We start from the raw sequence: 15,960 nt of genomic DNA on the forward strand, positions 1-15,960 counted from the left end.
TTGCCTTGGGTGACCCTACCAGGGGCATAAAGCCCCGGGCAACTTAGCTGCTGGGATCATTGAAACATGCAAACCTCTCCACCACGATAAGGTGTCGGCTCCAGGAGAGGTGTAATTTATGCATCCATTTTAATCTAGTGACACCTTTTAAGCTGTAGTCAAACATTAAATAGTATTACATATTGGCAATTTCAAAGCAGAACCAAGAAAATAGACTTCTATAGAAATTTCTATTTATATAAATTATGTAGAAGTTGTTGAGAAATAAATACAGCAGCGTGAAGTGGTTTATTGAAATGCTAGCCACTGATTAAAATTTCAAAGGTGCTATATTTCAAAATATAATAGCTGTAGTAAATACAAAAAAGACACATAAGAAATAATTTAAATAAAAATGTTGCTGAATTTTTATTTTGTGTAATACATTTGAAAAGTGCTGAAAACATCCTCTGGAGTAAATTGTGTAATAAAATAGATGCACAGCATCTATTGTCTTTTAATGTTATGCAATATTTCATTACCATCAAGTACAAAACAGAACATGGCAGTTTATTGGTCACAAAATTACACTACCATTAACTGGATGAAAAATGTTGAACCTACTATAAAATAAAATATATGCAAACTGCACTATTTAAACTAATATGTACACCAATGTGTTTATTAAATTTATTAAAATGCGTAATTTGCAAATAAAATCAATCTCCCATTTATCCATTGAGGTATGAAGATACTCCACATCTGATATTCACACATGGAATTGTGTTTGTGATTTTCATATCTACCAAAATTTCAGGGCAGGATCATGTTCCATTTACAAGCACCTAACAATCTGCATAAAGAGTCTTTCTCAGAAATAAACCTGAAACATTGAATTCTTTGTTACAGATCAGCTCACATTCACCTTCCAAACATCCAATGATGTTAATAAACAATGACTGACATAACTGATATGCAAGTATGCATTCACCTTTAAAAGCAATATGTTAATGTAACAGCACGTATTTTATGTGCATTTGCACCGATATGATGAGAAATTACTGTGTACTTTAACCTCTATACCGCAAATGAAGTAGAAATTAGCATATCATAATTCATATCGGCGCAAATGCACATAAAATACGCTGCTACAACAATCGATTGGGGGCTTTGGGTGAGGATACTGTAAAGCGCTTTGAGACAATGTAATGTTGTGATAATGCGCTATATAAAAATAAATTTGTTGTTGTTGTTGTTGTTGATTGCTGCACGTATCGCTTTAAAAGATGAATGCGTACTTGCATAACAGTTATGTTAATCCTTGTTAATAAACTGCTCTTTCATTTGTGATGGATGCAGTTCATCCAAATACAAAGTACTGACAGTTCAGAAGCTACCTGCAGGCTTGCTCCTACTCTTGCCATTTTAGAGTCCATGTTCACACTTCATTTTCATATGCAGTCTTCACTCTGACAGCGTTATACTAACTGCACCCATTTGATGGATTAACATCATGGGTCAGGGAGGTCTGAGGTGTCTACTGTGACCTTAATGAAAATGGTGTCCTCCTTGATGTATGTGCCATTCTCAAGAACGGTCTGGGCGACAAAGAGAGGGCATCCTGATGCAATATTCATCTCAGCTACTGGACGCCGGAAACTGCTGCTGTTCGGGTCTGGCTTAAAGGCATCACCAAGGTGTTTTCGAGCTGGTCCTTGGTCCATTAACATAAGTGTCACTTTCTGTTTGAACGGCCAAGGAAGTAGGGCATCATATTCTCCACGCATCACCACAAAGAAAAGCGATAAGTGTGTGCCCTTGCCCATGCCATCACCATTGAGATATACCCTAGCACACATTTTGTAACCAAAGTAGCCAGTATAAAATGGTTGGCTGTAGAGGGAGAGTGTCTTGGATGCTACAGCTTCCTGCTTCCGCCGTTTATAGTCCCTGATTTTCCATATAAGTGTACCATTGTAGCTGGCTGTTTCCAGCACCTGGAACCGTAAATCCATGTCAGCCAGGCGAATCTCATGTACACTGAGCAAGTCATCATGACGAGACAGCTGATTTTCCAAAGAGCCTGGGGAAAAAGGCATGGAAAAAACTAATTAATAAATGTCAACTGCAACCATTATATGAGTAGCAGAAACTAGAAAAGATGCTGTCAAAACAATAGAAATGTATTCCCCACTTCCCCAGTCAAAATTTTACTACTACCACCCCACAGCTTCTATAATTTCTAGAATTACTAGACTAATCGACTGGAAATGTTTCTACATGAATGTTGTGACTCTTAGTTGTGACACATAACTCTGAAACTACATCTATTCATTTATTGAACAATTGCACTTATATGCCAGTTTGCACAATCGTTCCCCAACAATTATATGGTTAACTGTTTTTCTTTGTGTATGTCTTGGTGTCCATATTTTCACATTTCATTTATATTATTTTTATCCTTTATATGTCTAAATATTTAGATTCTTTTTATTTCTCATTTGTGACATAGCCAACATTTTCCATGACAACTGTAACATATGTACCAATGGTAGATATGGCCCAGAATCAAATCAAATAAATAAAACCAATACAAACAAATAAACACACAAAACTGTCTTTGCTACCACTGCTTTGTAGGTATAACTAAGCAACTTACTCCTCCACAGGCACAGTGGGGTATACATAAATGTGGTAAAATGAACCAGATCCCAAACTTGTGAAAACTAAACACTAGCAAACAAGCTGTTAAATTACCAAAAAGCTTTATTAAAATGAACAGTCCGAATATATGAGACCAATCGCATCCCATTTGGTTCAAAAAAGGATGCAGCATTTAAATTTTCAGTATAGGGTGATCACATAATATCTAAACAAAAAAAAGAACCTACAGCATATACACAGGATTAGCTATAATGAACAAGAACAGTAATAACAAATCAAAGTATTTTTAACTCTCCGCACTTACGAATCCCCTGTCCAAAAACCAAGGAATACTGTAGAACAAATGAGTTTGTCTTGCTTACTGTGTAAAGTCTGAAGGGCTAAACATGGTAAATCGCACTTCTTTTCAGACACATACAAACATTTATATATAGCAATGGCCATGAGGCAGGGAACAACCCAGGATGGGGGGCCAGCCCATCGCAGGGCATACTCACACACCATTCACTCACACATGCACACCTACGGGCAATTTAGCAAGTCCAATCAGCCTCAGCATGTTTTTGGACTGTGGCGGGAAACTGGAGTACCCGGAGGAAACCCCACGACGACATGGGGAGAACATGCAAACTCCACACACATGTGATCCCAGAGGTGAGGTAACAGTGCTAACCACTGCACCACCATGCCACTTTTTATATATATATATATATATATATAGAGAGAGAGAGAGAGAGAGAGAGAGAGAGACACATATATAGATGTGTTCTGGGCATACAGCAATTCTGGATACAATGCGTATGTATATATGTATGCCCAGAACACAACTACAGGACACCATTTACTCATGCCACACCCCAGCAGACACTTGTGGTATAGATTATTATATTGTACATGTAGTAATTTAGTCATTACCTGATCAGATGCGTGACTATTAATAATCCCAACTATGTATCTGGGCTGGATATCACCGGCACGCCACGTGCCTTGTAGGCGGAGCCTGCATGTGTGTTATAGCTGAACAAAACTACAGCTAAAAGCGGTCCTGGACACCAAATCGTTTGTCCATTATAAACCAAATTCCGTTATATGCGAGTCCACTATATGCGATGAAATTTTCTGCATATTCTTAAAGGCGCACAGTTGGGACCAGCAGACCTCATCCGTTATAGACGATATTCCGTTATAAGCCACTATAGAGTCCACTATAATGGCATTTTACTGTATATATATTAAGGGTGGGAGAAAAAATTGATTGTTAGATGCATTTTGATGTGTACGTGGATGATTACAATTCAAATGTCAAGAATCGATTTCTCAGAAGTGCAACAGCCATTCAGTGCCCATGTACATAACAAAGACATAAGATGGCTGAGCGAGAAATCTGACTGGCACCCTCTGCAGTAGTGTATTGAAGCATTTTGGCTTCTATGAAGTTGAAGCGAAAAGGGACCTGGAGAAGAGCCACACTACATGAAAGTTGTCAAACTAAACTAAAATATTTTTGAAACACGACAAACATGACAAATCATATTACACGTTTCCATCTGGAGGAGGAAGAAAAACACCCGGTTGTAGTTGTTGCCAACTAGAGGACCATCATGCAAGTGATGTCAAAGCTTCCACCCAAATCGGAAAGGGTGAAACGAATTCCAAACTGTTGCAACTTTTACTGCCAAGCATTTGCATCTTCATATGCATATTCAGTCATTGAGAACCACGGCTTTCACGCTTTGAGAACCAACACTTTGGAGCCGAGATACAAAGTTCCATCTCGAAGATATTTTTCTGACACTCTACAACGAGACCAAAACCGAAGTCATGGAATCCCTGAATAAAGTGGGTAGCATAGCTGCAACATGTGGTGCATGGACATCCATTGCCACAGAATAATATGTCACCATAACTGCACATTTCATCACAGATGAGTTGATGAAGTCTCCTAATACTGAAGTCCACAAGCGTTATTTTTGTATAAGACAAGCTGGTTCAGAATTCTATATTTTTGTATGAAAGCTGTTTGTGATTTTGGGTTTTTTTGATCTGAAGGATTATATTGATCATTACACATAACAGGAGGATGTTCGTAGAAGTCTTATTTTTTATATTAGTGATTCGGAATATGTTGAAGTCCACAAGCATTATTTTTTGCATAAAAATATTCCTTTACTACAAGTACAGCGCCCTCCTCAATTATTGATGCTGAATATGCTGCTACAGGGACACTTTTCCTGCTGGTTTTTTGCAATACTGAGATATATAGCCACTCTACACAGACCAACGTGGATAACGGACTCATTGATAGACTTGATCCTTAATCACAGCTTATACCTAGCTTTTAGCAAGCAAGTCCACTCATTCCTGTTTTCAGTAATGTTAGTATGCTCAGGGAGGATGAGCAGCCAATTGAGCTTGGGGTCCCAGAGGTTTTTTTCTCCTTACTTGGGATTTTTTGATTCCTCTCCTCCATTGTCATCTGGCTTTCTTCATTTAATTTCTTCCCTTCCTATTTCCCATTTTGTATTACACTCTCTAATGATGCTTAATGTATCACAAAACATCCATATTAAGCGTCCTGGGATGACTTGTGAAACGCGCTATATAAAAATTAATTATATTGAATATACAGTCAGGTCCATAAATATTGGGACATCGACACAATTCTAATCTTTTTGGCTCTATACACCACCACAATGGATTTGAAATGGAATGAGCAAGATGTGCTTTAACTGCAGACTTTCAGCTTTAATTTGAGGGTATTTACATACAAATCAGGTGAACGGTGTAGGAATTACAGCAGTTTGTATATCTGCCACCCACTTTTTAAGGGACCAAAAGTAATGGGACAAATTAACAATCATAAATCAAACTTTCACTTTTTAATACTTGGTTGCAAATCCTTTGCAGTCAATTACAGCCTGAAGTCCGGAACGCACAGGCATCATCAAACGCTGGGTTACATCCTTAGTGATGCTCTGCCAGGCCTCTACTGCAACTGTCTTCTGTTCCTGCTTGTTCTTGGGGCATTTCCCCTTCAGTTTTGTCTTTAGCAAGTGAAATACACACTCAATCGGATTCAGGTCAGGTGATTGACTTGGCCATTGCATAATATTCCACTTCTTTGCCTTAAAAAACTCTTTGGTTGCTTTCGCAGTATGCTTCAAGCCATTGTCCATCTGCACTATGAAGCACCGTCCAATGAGTTCTGAAGCATTTGGCTGAATATGAGCAGATAATATTGCCCGAAACACTTCAGAATTCATCCTGCTGCTTTTGTCAGCAGGCACATCATCAATAAATACAAGGGAACCAGTTCCAGTGGCAGCCATATATGCCCACGCCATGACACTACCACCACCATACTTCATTGATGATGTGGTATGTTTTGGATCATGAGCAGTTCCTTTCCTTCTCCATACTCTTCTCTTCCCATCACTCTGGTACAAGTTGATCTTTGTCTCATCTGTCCATAGGATGTTGTTCCAGAACTGTAAAGGCTTTTTTAGATGTTGTTTGGCAAACTGTAATCTGGCCTTCCTGTTTTTGAGGCTCACCAATGGTTTACATCTTGTGGTGAACCCTCTGTATTCACTCTGGTGAAGTCTTCTCTTGATTGTTGACCTTGACACACATACACCTACTTCCTGGAGAGTGTTCTTGATCTGGCCAACTGTTCTGAAGGGGTTTTTCTTCACCAGGGGAAGATTTCTTCGGTCATCCACCACAGTTGTTTTCCGTGGTCTTGCAACTCTTTTGGTGTTGCTGAGCTCACCGGTGCGATCTTTCTTTTTAAGAATTTTCCAGACAGTTGATTTGGCTACACCTAATGTATTTGCTATCTCTCTGATGGGTTTGTTTTTATTTTTCAGCCTAATGACGGTTTGCTTCACTGATAGTGATAGGTCTTTGCATCTCATATTGAGAGTTGACAGCAACGGTTTCCAAATGCAAATAGCACACTTGAAATGAACTCTAGACCTTTTATCTGCTCCTTGTAAATTAGATAATGAGGGAATGACACACACTTGGCCATGGAACAGCTGAGCAGCCAATTGTCCCATTACTTTTGGTCCCTTAAAAAGTGGGTGGCAGATATACAAACTGCTGTAATTCCTACACCGTTCACCTGATTTGTATGTAAATACCCTCAAATTAAAGCTGAAAGTCTGCAGTTAAAGCACATCTTGTTCGTTTCATTTCAAATCCATTGTGGTGGTGTATAGAGCCAAAAAGATTAGAATTGTGTCAATGTCCCAATATTTATGGACCTGACTGTATGCTGGCAAAATGGAAGTCAACCTTCCAGTTGACTTGCCACACCTCTTCCCTTTGTTTTATCAATAAAAGATATTGCAAGTAAATTCATTATAGATCATTATAAATACTTTGCTTTGAAAGTTCCAAGTAATCACACAGTGAGGAAAAAAGAAATCCTGGATAGAAAAAATAGATGAATCAAGATGCAAGATAATCATTTTATCATTGCATCACAGCCCTATGAATCATAACTGAATCAAATCATGAGGTGCTAGAGATTCCCATCCCTAATAAATATGTGTATACATAATTAAATTCCCCCATGGTAAATTTTCCCCATGATAAATTATTCTATTTATTTTAGAATATTCAGAAAATCATCTTGCACCCCTAAGTTTAAGAATCATTGACCTGTGCAATGTTCCTGGGACATTTGCAAAAAGATACACAAAATATGTTTAGATGACAGATTGATGTGTTCATAAGATGGTGGCTTCAAGCCTCCATTTTTGCCCACAGCTGCCCCCCATAGTCGCAGTTTTTTAGGTGTCATTTTCATGCATATATTTTTGTGAAGTGGTAATAAGATTTACCAATGATCAAACAGGGAAAACAGTGTAATAATATCAAAGAGTTATCCTGTTCACAAGTGTCTTATCTAAGTTACCTGTTGCTTCAGTTTTGCTGCAATTTGTCTCAATATTTTAAGAGGTTCAGATATTGACTCATAAAATGTGTCTGCAAAGCTTAAAAAGATGGGGATCATGCTGACAAGATCACATGTCTGACGCTACCCTTCTCTTTGCTACCACTTTGCAGCATCACTTAAATTTTGGAGCGACTTGACCAAAATTTTCTCAGGTTCCAACGTTCACCCTTCCAACATGTCCATCATCTGCAAAAAGTAATGAAGCGATCCTTAGGTCAACAAACTGCATGCCCTCAACCCCTCAGTTGTACAACCCCAAATCAGAAAAAGTTGGGACAGGGTGGAAAATGTGAATAAAAAAATAAAGCAGTAATTCACAAATGTCCCTTAACTTTTATTTCATTGCAGACAGTATGAAAACAAGATAATTCATGTGATTTGTAAATAAACATCCATTTTTGCCATTCAGGCTTGCAACACATTCCAAAAAAAGTTGGGACAGTACAGCATTTACCACTTTGTACAGTTCCCTTGTCTTTTAACAACACTTAAAAGACGTTTAGGCATTGAAGAAATCAAGTGACTAAGTGTTGCAGGTGTTAGTTTGTCCCATTCTTTCTGCAAACAACGTTTTAGGTGCGCAACAGTACGGGGTCTTCGTTGACGCATTTTTCGTTTCAAAATGCACCAAACATTCTCTATAGGAGACAAATCAGGGCTGCAGGCAGGCCAGTCAAGCATCCGCACCCTCTTCTTACGCAGCCATGCCTTTGTTATGCGCGCAGTATGTGGTTTGGCATTGTCTTGCTGAAATAAGCATGGCCGTCCCTGGAAAAGACGTCGTCTTGAAACTGAGATATACTTCTCAGCATTGATGGTGCCATCGCAGAAGTGCAAGTTACCTTTGCCGAAGGCACTGACACAACCCCATACCATGACAGACCCTGGCTTTTGGACTTGTATCTGGTAACGGTCTGGATGGTCCTTTTCCTCTTTGGTCCGCAGCACATGGCGTCCATTTCTTCCAAAAAAGATGTGAAAAACCGATTCATCTGACCACAATACACGTTTCCACTGCACAATGGACCATCCCAGATGCCTCCGAACCCAGAGAAGTCGAGGGCGCTTCTGGACGCTATTTATGTAGGGCTTCCTTTTGGCACAGTACAGTTTTAGCTGGTATTTCCTAATGTAACTACATACTGTAGTGCTTGAGAGTGACTTCCTGAAGTAGTCCTGAGCCCACGCAGTTATATCATTTATTGATGAATGACGGTTTTTAATGCAGTGCCGTCTGAGGGCTCGGAGATCACGGCCATTCAGTTTAGGCTTGCGGCCTTGCCCTTTGCGCATGGTGATTTCTCCAGATTCCCTGATTCTTTTCACTATGTTATGCACTGTAGAGGGAGGAATGCCCAAATCTCTTCCTATCTTTCTTTGAGAAATGTTTTTCTTCATCATTTCAAAGATTTTTGCCCGAACTTGGTGGCAAACTGGCGATCCTCTGCCCATCTTTGCTCCTAAAGGAGTAGGCCTTTCCTCGATGCTGCTATTGTACCGAATCATGATTGCAATCACCTGTTAACATCACCAGTTTCAAATCACATCATTATTTAGTTATTATGCCTCATTACTACCCCTGAATTGCCCCCATCCCAACTTTTTTTGGAATGTGTTGCAAGCCTGAATGGCAAGAAGGGATGTTTATTTACAAATCAAATGATGTTGACCAAGAAAAACATGAATTATCTTGTGTTTATACTGTCTGCAATGAAATAAAAGTTAAGGGACATTTGTGAATTACTGCTTTATTTTTTTATTCACATTTTCCACCCTGTCCCAACTTTTTCTGATTTGGGGTTGTACCTAGAAATTCTGTCCATAAACGTTATGAATAGAATTGTGAACAAAGGGCAACCCTGACGGCATCCAACACCTACCAGGAACAAGTCTGACTTACTTCTGGTGTACTAAACTCTTGCTCCTGTTACACCATATTGGGAAATCTGCCTTTATACACACATGAACTCTAATAACATCCCATTCTTAATACATAGGCTTTAATATGGAGTTGGCCCACTGTTTGCAGCTATAGCAGCTTTCTGGGAAGGCTGCCCACAAGGTTTAGGAGTGTATGGGAATTTTTAACCATTTTCCCAGGAGAGCATTTGTGAGGTCAGACACTGATGTTGGCTGAGAAGGCCTGGCTCACAGTCTCCGCTCTAATTCATCCCAAAAGTGTTCAATCGGGTTGAAGTCAGGGCACTACCTCTGTGCACACCAGTCAAGTTCCTCTACACAAAACTCGCTCATCCATGTCCTAATGGACCGGTCTTCCTTTGTGCATTGTCATGTTGGAACAGGAAGGGGCCATCCTCAAACTGTTCCCACAAAGTTGGGAGCATGAAATTGTTCATAATGGCTCTGTGTGCTTAGTTTCTTTCAATGGAACTAAGGGACCAAGCCCAACCCCTGAAAAACAACACCATACACCAACACCATAATCCCCTCAACTTTACACTTGGCACAAATGCAGTTGGGCAATTACTGTTCTCCTGGTAACCGGTAAACCCAGACTCATCCATTGGATTGCCAGACAGAGAAGCATGATTCATAATTCCAGAGAACATGTCTCCACTGTTCTAGAGTCCAATGGTGGCATGCATTATACCACTGTGTCTGATGCTTTGCATCTTACTTAGTGATGTAAGGCTTGGATGCAGCTGCTCGGCCATGGAAACCCATTCCACGAAGTTCTCTATGCACTGTTCTTGAGTTAATCTTAAGGCACACGAAGTTTGGCGGTCTTGTAGCCTCCCTTGTCTTAAACTCCACACACCTAGAGATGTAACCCAACATTCTACTGGCCTTTTTAATTGCTTCCCCACATATACACACCAAAGTCTTTCTCATAATCAGCTACCTTTATTTCAGTGAAACCCATAAAATATCTTTTTTTTATCTTTTATATCTTAATTTCTGATCCCATGGATTACCTTACATTTATCTATGTTAAATTTCATCTGCTAGGTATCAGCCCAGTTGTTAATTAAATCCAGGTCCCATTGTAGCCTCTCTGCTGCTAGAGTATCTGCTACACCACCCACCTTGGTGTCGTCTGCAAACTTAACCAGTTTACTGTACATATTGGTGTCAATATTGTTTATGTAGATTAGGAACAATAGTGGTCCTAAAATTGAACCCTGCAGTACCCCACCATGAACGAAGGCCCACTGTAAAATTGTGCTTCTAATAAATACCTGCTGCTTCCTGTCTGTTACTCAGTTCTCAATCCAAGCTGCTACAGTTCCTAAAATCCCCGCTGCTTTGGACTTAAGTAGGAGTCATTTGTGAAGGACAACATCAAAGACCTTCTGGAAATCTAAGTAGATGTCTTGCAGCTTCCTCAAAGAATTCAAGTAGATTAGATAATCAGGATCTACCTCATCTAAATCCATGTTAGCTATTTCTGAGAATGTTATATGAATCCAGGTATTCTACCATTTTTGATTGTATTATAGCTTACATTACTTTTCCAGTTATGAATGTTAACCCTCTGGGGTTTAGGGGTAAGAAACACACTTTCACTGACTGGGGGATAGTCACACATTTCATTCAATATTATAAACTCATTTCAAATTCATCATAAATTCATTGCAAATAAATTATTTCTTATATATTTGTTACATTATACTCATGTTTATTTTAATGTACTTTGCAAATAGATTTATCTGAAGTTTGTAATTTGACATTAAAGTAAAGACATTGCAAAATGCAGTTTGGAACACTTGCAGAAACATTATAAGAGTACAAAGTAAGCAATAGTGCCAGTTTGTTTTGATGCCAGATATCTGATCACCAAAGTCTTGGCTACATGAAGATGGATAAATTGTGTAGTTGCAAGATTCAGTTGGATAAATAAATAAGAAAAACCTAACTCATGCCACTATTTCTGGTCTCCTTTCATTGAATATGTAGCAACTTACAAGTGTATGTATGAGCCATTCACACCTGGCCACATCGCCCCACCTTTTATGGTGGTGATGGAGTTGTATCTGGGTCACGTTTCACCATTGCGTTGTTCACCAAATCACCATGCAAATGCTATTTTAATATGCGGAAATGCACCTATTTAGAATGTGAGTAATGATTTTCAGGTGAGGGCAGCACTACATGTCCCCCATGCAGGTAAAATAAAGGTGACATGGTTTACTTTTTTGCCAATTTAACCTAATTTTAAAAATTACTTCCGACAATTGACATTTTAAAAAGAAGACCTTGAAAAGGATTTAGTAAATGTTTTTTTTTTTATGTATCTACAATAAGATTTTAAGTGCGTTATAAAATGAATTACACCAGAAAGATACGTGGCATCGCCGATGATGCTGTCGACTCCAGAGGGTTAAACTAACTGGCCTATAGTTTGCAGGACTATTTGTATCCCCTTCTCTGAATATGAGCGTTATATTAGCATGCTTCCAATCAGAAGGTATCACAAGAGGAGATAAGGATCTTTGAAATGGTAAAGTTAAAGGTCACCAAATAATATTCACCATTGTCTTTAAAACTATAGGTAAGGTGCCACCAGGGCCCTGAAATTTATTTATTTTGAGCTTAGCTAGGCTTTGTGGCACATCAGCTTCAGTTATAAATATACTGTGCAAAAAATTAAAGGAACACTTTGAAAACACATCAAATCTCAATGGGAAAAAATCATGGTCGATATCTATATTGATATGGCTGACTGGGTAATGTGTTAGCAATGAATGGATGTCACATCGATTGATGGAAATGAAAATTATCAACCTACAGAAGGTTGAATTCAAAGACACCCCAAAAATTTAAGTGAAAAAATGATGCAGCAGGCTAGTCCATTTTGCTGAAATTTCATTGCAGCAACTCAGTGGTTTGTTTGGCCTCCAAGTTCTTGTATGAATGCCTGATGTCGGGGCATGTTCCTAATGAGATGACAGATGGTGTCCTGGGGGATCTCCTCCCAAATCTGGACCAGGGCATCACTGAGTTCCCGGACTGTCTGAGGTGCAACCTTATAGTTTGAACTGTGTAAATTAAAATTTTACCATCTTGTTCATTTGATTTCCTCTGCTGGTGGAAGTCAGGAGGATGAGACTGAAACTAGAAACTGTAAACTGGATGGAGTTAAATAGCAAAACGGTTGCAGAGGCATGGGAATTTTTGAAAAGCTCATTGTTGCAAGTGCAAGAGGACTTCATACCTGTTTCCAGCAAAACTAAATCTAGGAAACTACGACCAAGGTGGGCTCTGTTCCACAAGTGGAAAATACCTAATGATTTCTAAATAAAGTAGGAGCATCTAAGTCTACAGGTCGAGTTAAAAAGATTAGTTACTCCAAGAGGAATATAGAAAGAAAGATTGCATTGGAGGCTAGGGATGACAATAAAAGTTTCTTCCAATATTTTAACTCCAAAAGAGCTCTACAAGCTGACATTACTAATTTGCAGGATAGTAAGGGCCTTGTAACTGAAAATAAAATTGATATAGTAAATGAATTTAATGATTATTTTACATGGGTGTTCACAGTAGAGAACACGAGTAACTTACCACCATTTAGTAAGAATACAGCGTCGTCTATGACCAAAATATGTATAACTGAGGCTGATGTGCTACTAAGCCTAGCTAAGCTCAAAATAAATAAATCACGGGGGCCTAATGGCATCTTACCTATAGTTTTAAAAGAGATGAGGGATATTCTTAGCCAACCTTTAACTTTACTATTCCAGAAATCCTTATCTGCTGGTGTGATTCCTTCTGATTGGAAGTGTGCTAATATAACATCCATATTCAAAAAAGGGGATAGAAGTAATCCAGCAAACTATAGGCCAATCAGTTTAACTAGCATTACTGGAAAAACAATGGAAGCTATAATCCATGAGAAAATGGTAGATTACCTGGATTCAAATAACATTCTGAGGGATAGCTAACATGGATTTAGGAGAGGTAGATCCTGTTTAACACGTTGCAGAGGCGGCATCACCTGAGGTGACTGTGTCGAACAGGTTTCAGGTTCTTCCAGCTTTAGAGCCGGAAGGGACTGGGGAGGCAGGTGGGCCCTTGGGCACTGAGGAGCCCCCTCCCCCCAGGAAGAGGGAGGTTGTGGTAGTGGGGGATTCCATTATTAGGGGAGTAGACAGTTATGTGTGCACGCGTGATAGAGGGTCCCGTACGGTGTCTTGCCTGCCTGGTGCCCAGGTAGGAGACCTTCCAGATTGTGTGGATAAGCTTTTGGCCACAGCTGGGGTGGATCCAGTTGTCGTGGTGCATGTTGGCACGAATGACATAGGCAAGGGTAGAAGGGCTGTTCTGCAGGATAAATTTATAGAAGTCGCCAATAAGCTTAGGAGCAGAACGTCCACGGTGGTATTCTCCGAAATACTCCCCGTGCCACGTGCAAGTCATGCTAAGTTAGCTGAGATAAGGAGATTAAATGCGTGGCTAAAAGGATGGTGTAGGAAAGAGGGGTTTAGGTTTATGGGGCATTGGAGGACCTTCTGGAACAGGTGGGACCTGTTCAAGCCGGATGGGTTGCACCTGAACCAGAGGGGAACCAGTGTATTAGGGAGGCGAATGTGTAGAGTAGTTGAGGAATGTTTAAACTAGGGACTGGGGGGGCAGGGAGGTTAGTTAACTATGTCAGTGGAGGGAAACGGAAAGCCCCAAATAATCATATTGTAAGTGGGCACCGTAATAGGGCTACCCTTTGTTGTCTGTATTTAAACGCCAGGAGTATTAGGAATAAAATTCATGATTTAGAGGCTTTTATCTCATCGGACTCTTATGAAATTATAGGAATAACTGAAACGTGGTTGAGTGAAAAGGATGGACAAGAATATAATATGGATGGTTACACGTTGTTCCGTAAGGATCGTATAGGAAAAAAGGGAGGTGGTGTTGCAGTATATGTAAAGGAAAACTTGCAGGCAAGGGAACTTACTGATATAAATAAAACTACGGAAGCAATATGGGTACAATTAGATGCTAAAAACTCAAATAGCCTAATTGTCTGTGTTTGTTACAGAACACCTAATATAGCTGCTGAGGAAAGCAGATTGTTATACAGCGATATTAGGACTATGAGCAATAAAAATGATGTGGTAGTTATGGGTGATTTTAATCTACCAGGAATGCAGTGGGACATTGTCACTGGCTCTTCAGAAAATGAACTGGAGATGGTGGAATTAGTACAGGATTGTTTTTTTACTCAGTTTGTTAACACCCCTACCAGGGGAGATACCATTCTTGATCTTGTTATCTCTAATAACCAGGACAGGATTGGTAAATTAGACGTTTTAGAACCACTTGACAGTAGCGATCATAACATGGTCAAATTTGAGGTTAAGTTTAGTGTTCGAAGAGCTAAGTCCAAATCAAAAATATATAATGTTAGGAAGGCTGACTTTAAGTGTATGAGACTAAAACTAGAAACTGTGAACTGGTTGGAGTTAAATAACAAAACTGTTGAAGAGGCCTGGGGATTTTTTAAAAGCACATTATTGCAAGTGCAAGAGGACTTCATACCTGTTTCCAGCAAGAATAAATCTAGGAAATTGCAACCTAGGTGGTTTACTAGGGAAATAAAGTATAAAATAAGGAGGAAAAGGGCTTTGTTCCAGCAATGGAAAATAACTGATGATGACAGAATTAAGCAGGAATATCTAAGTCTACAGGCTGAGTTAAAAAATGATATTAGACGAGCTAAAAGAAATGTCGAAAGGATGGTTGCACTGGAAGCTAAGGATGACATTAAAAGTTTCTTCCAGTATTTTAACTCTAAAAGAGCTCTAAAACCTGAAATTACTAATCTGCAGGATTATAATAGTAAACGACATTGATATAGTAAATGAGTTCAATGATAGTTTTGCACGGGTATTCACTGTTGAGGACCTTAGTAATTTACCAGTTATTACCTATCCAGCATAGTCTATAGCTAATATATATATAACTGAAGCAGATGTTTTGCAAAGCCTAGCTAAGCTCAAAATAAATAAATCACAGGGCCCTGATGGCATCTTACCTATAGTGTTAAAAGAGATGAGGGATATTATTTGCCGACCCTTAACTTTACTGTTTCAAGAATCCTTATCTGAAGGTGTGGTACCTTCTGATTGGAAGCACACCTTCATAACGCCCATTTTCAAAAAGGGGATAGAAGTAATTTGTCTAACTATAGGCCAATCAGTCTAACTTGTATAACTGGTAAAGTTATGGAGGCTATAATCAAAGAGAAAATGGTAGATTACCTGGACTCCAATAATATTTCGCGGGATAGCCAGCATGGATTTAGATCCTGTTTAACAAATCTGTTGGAGTTTTTTGAGGAAGCTACTCAGGAAGTTGATGATAAGAAGGCCTATGATGTCATCTACTTAGAT

The 15,960-nt window shown here is 39.2% G+C and overlaps 1 protein-coding gene across 6 annotated transcripts in view; it reads right to left on the reverse strand.

Moving 5' to 3' along the window:
* Positions 1 to 383: 383 nt before the first annotated feature.
* The window catches only part of traf3 (TNF receptor-associated factor 3), a 38,818-nt gene continuing 23,241 nt past the window's right edge, over positions 384 to 15,960 (reverse strand). For all 6 annotated transcript variants that reach the window (XM_048974154.1, XM_048974155.1, XM_048974157.1 and 3 more), the window contains one exon: positions 384 to 2,062. In XM_048974154.1, the coding sequence (XP_048830111.1) occupies positions 1,491 to 2,062 (572 nt within the window). In that variant the 3' untranslated portion in view covers positions 384 to 1,490. The remainder of the gene's footprint in view (positions 2,063 to 15,960) is intronic.

Source organism: Brienomyrus brachyistius, chromosome 14 (genome assembly GCF_023856365.1).
Source record: "Brienomyrus brachyistius isolate T26 chromosome 14, BBRACH_0.4, whole genome shotgun sequence".
NCBI lineage: Eukaryota > Metazoa > Chordata > Actinopteri > Osteoglossiformes > Mormyridae > Brienomyrus > Brienomyrus brachyistius.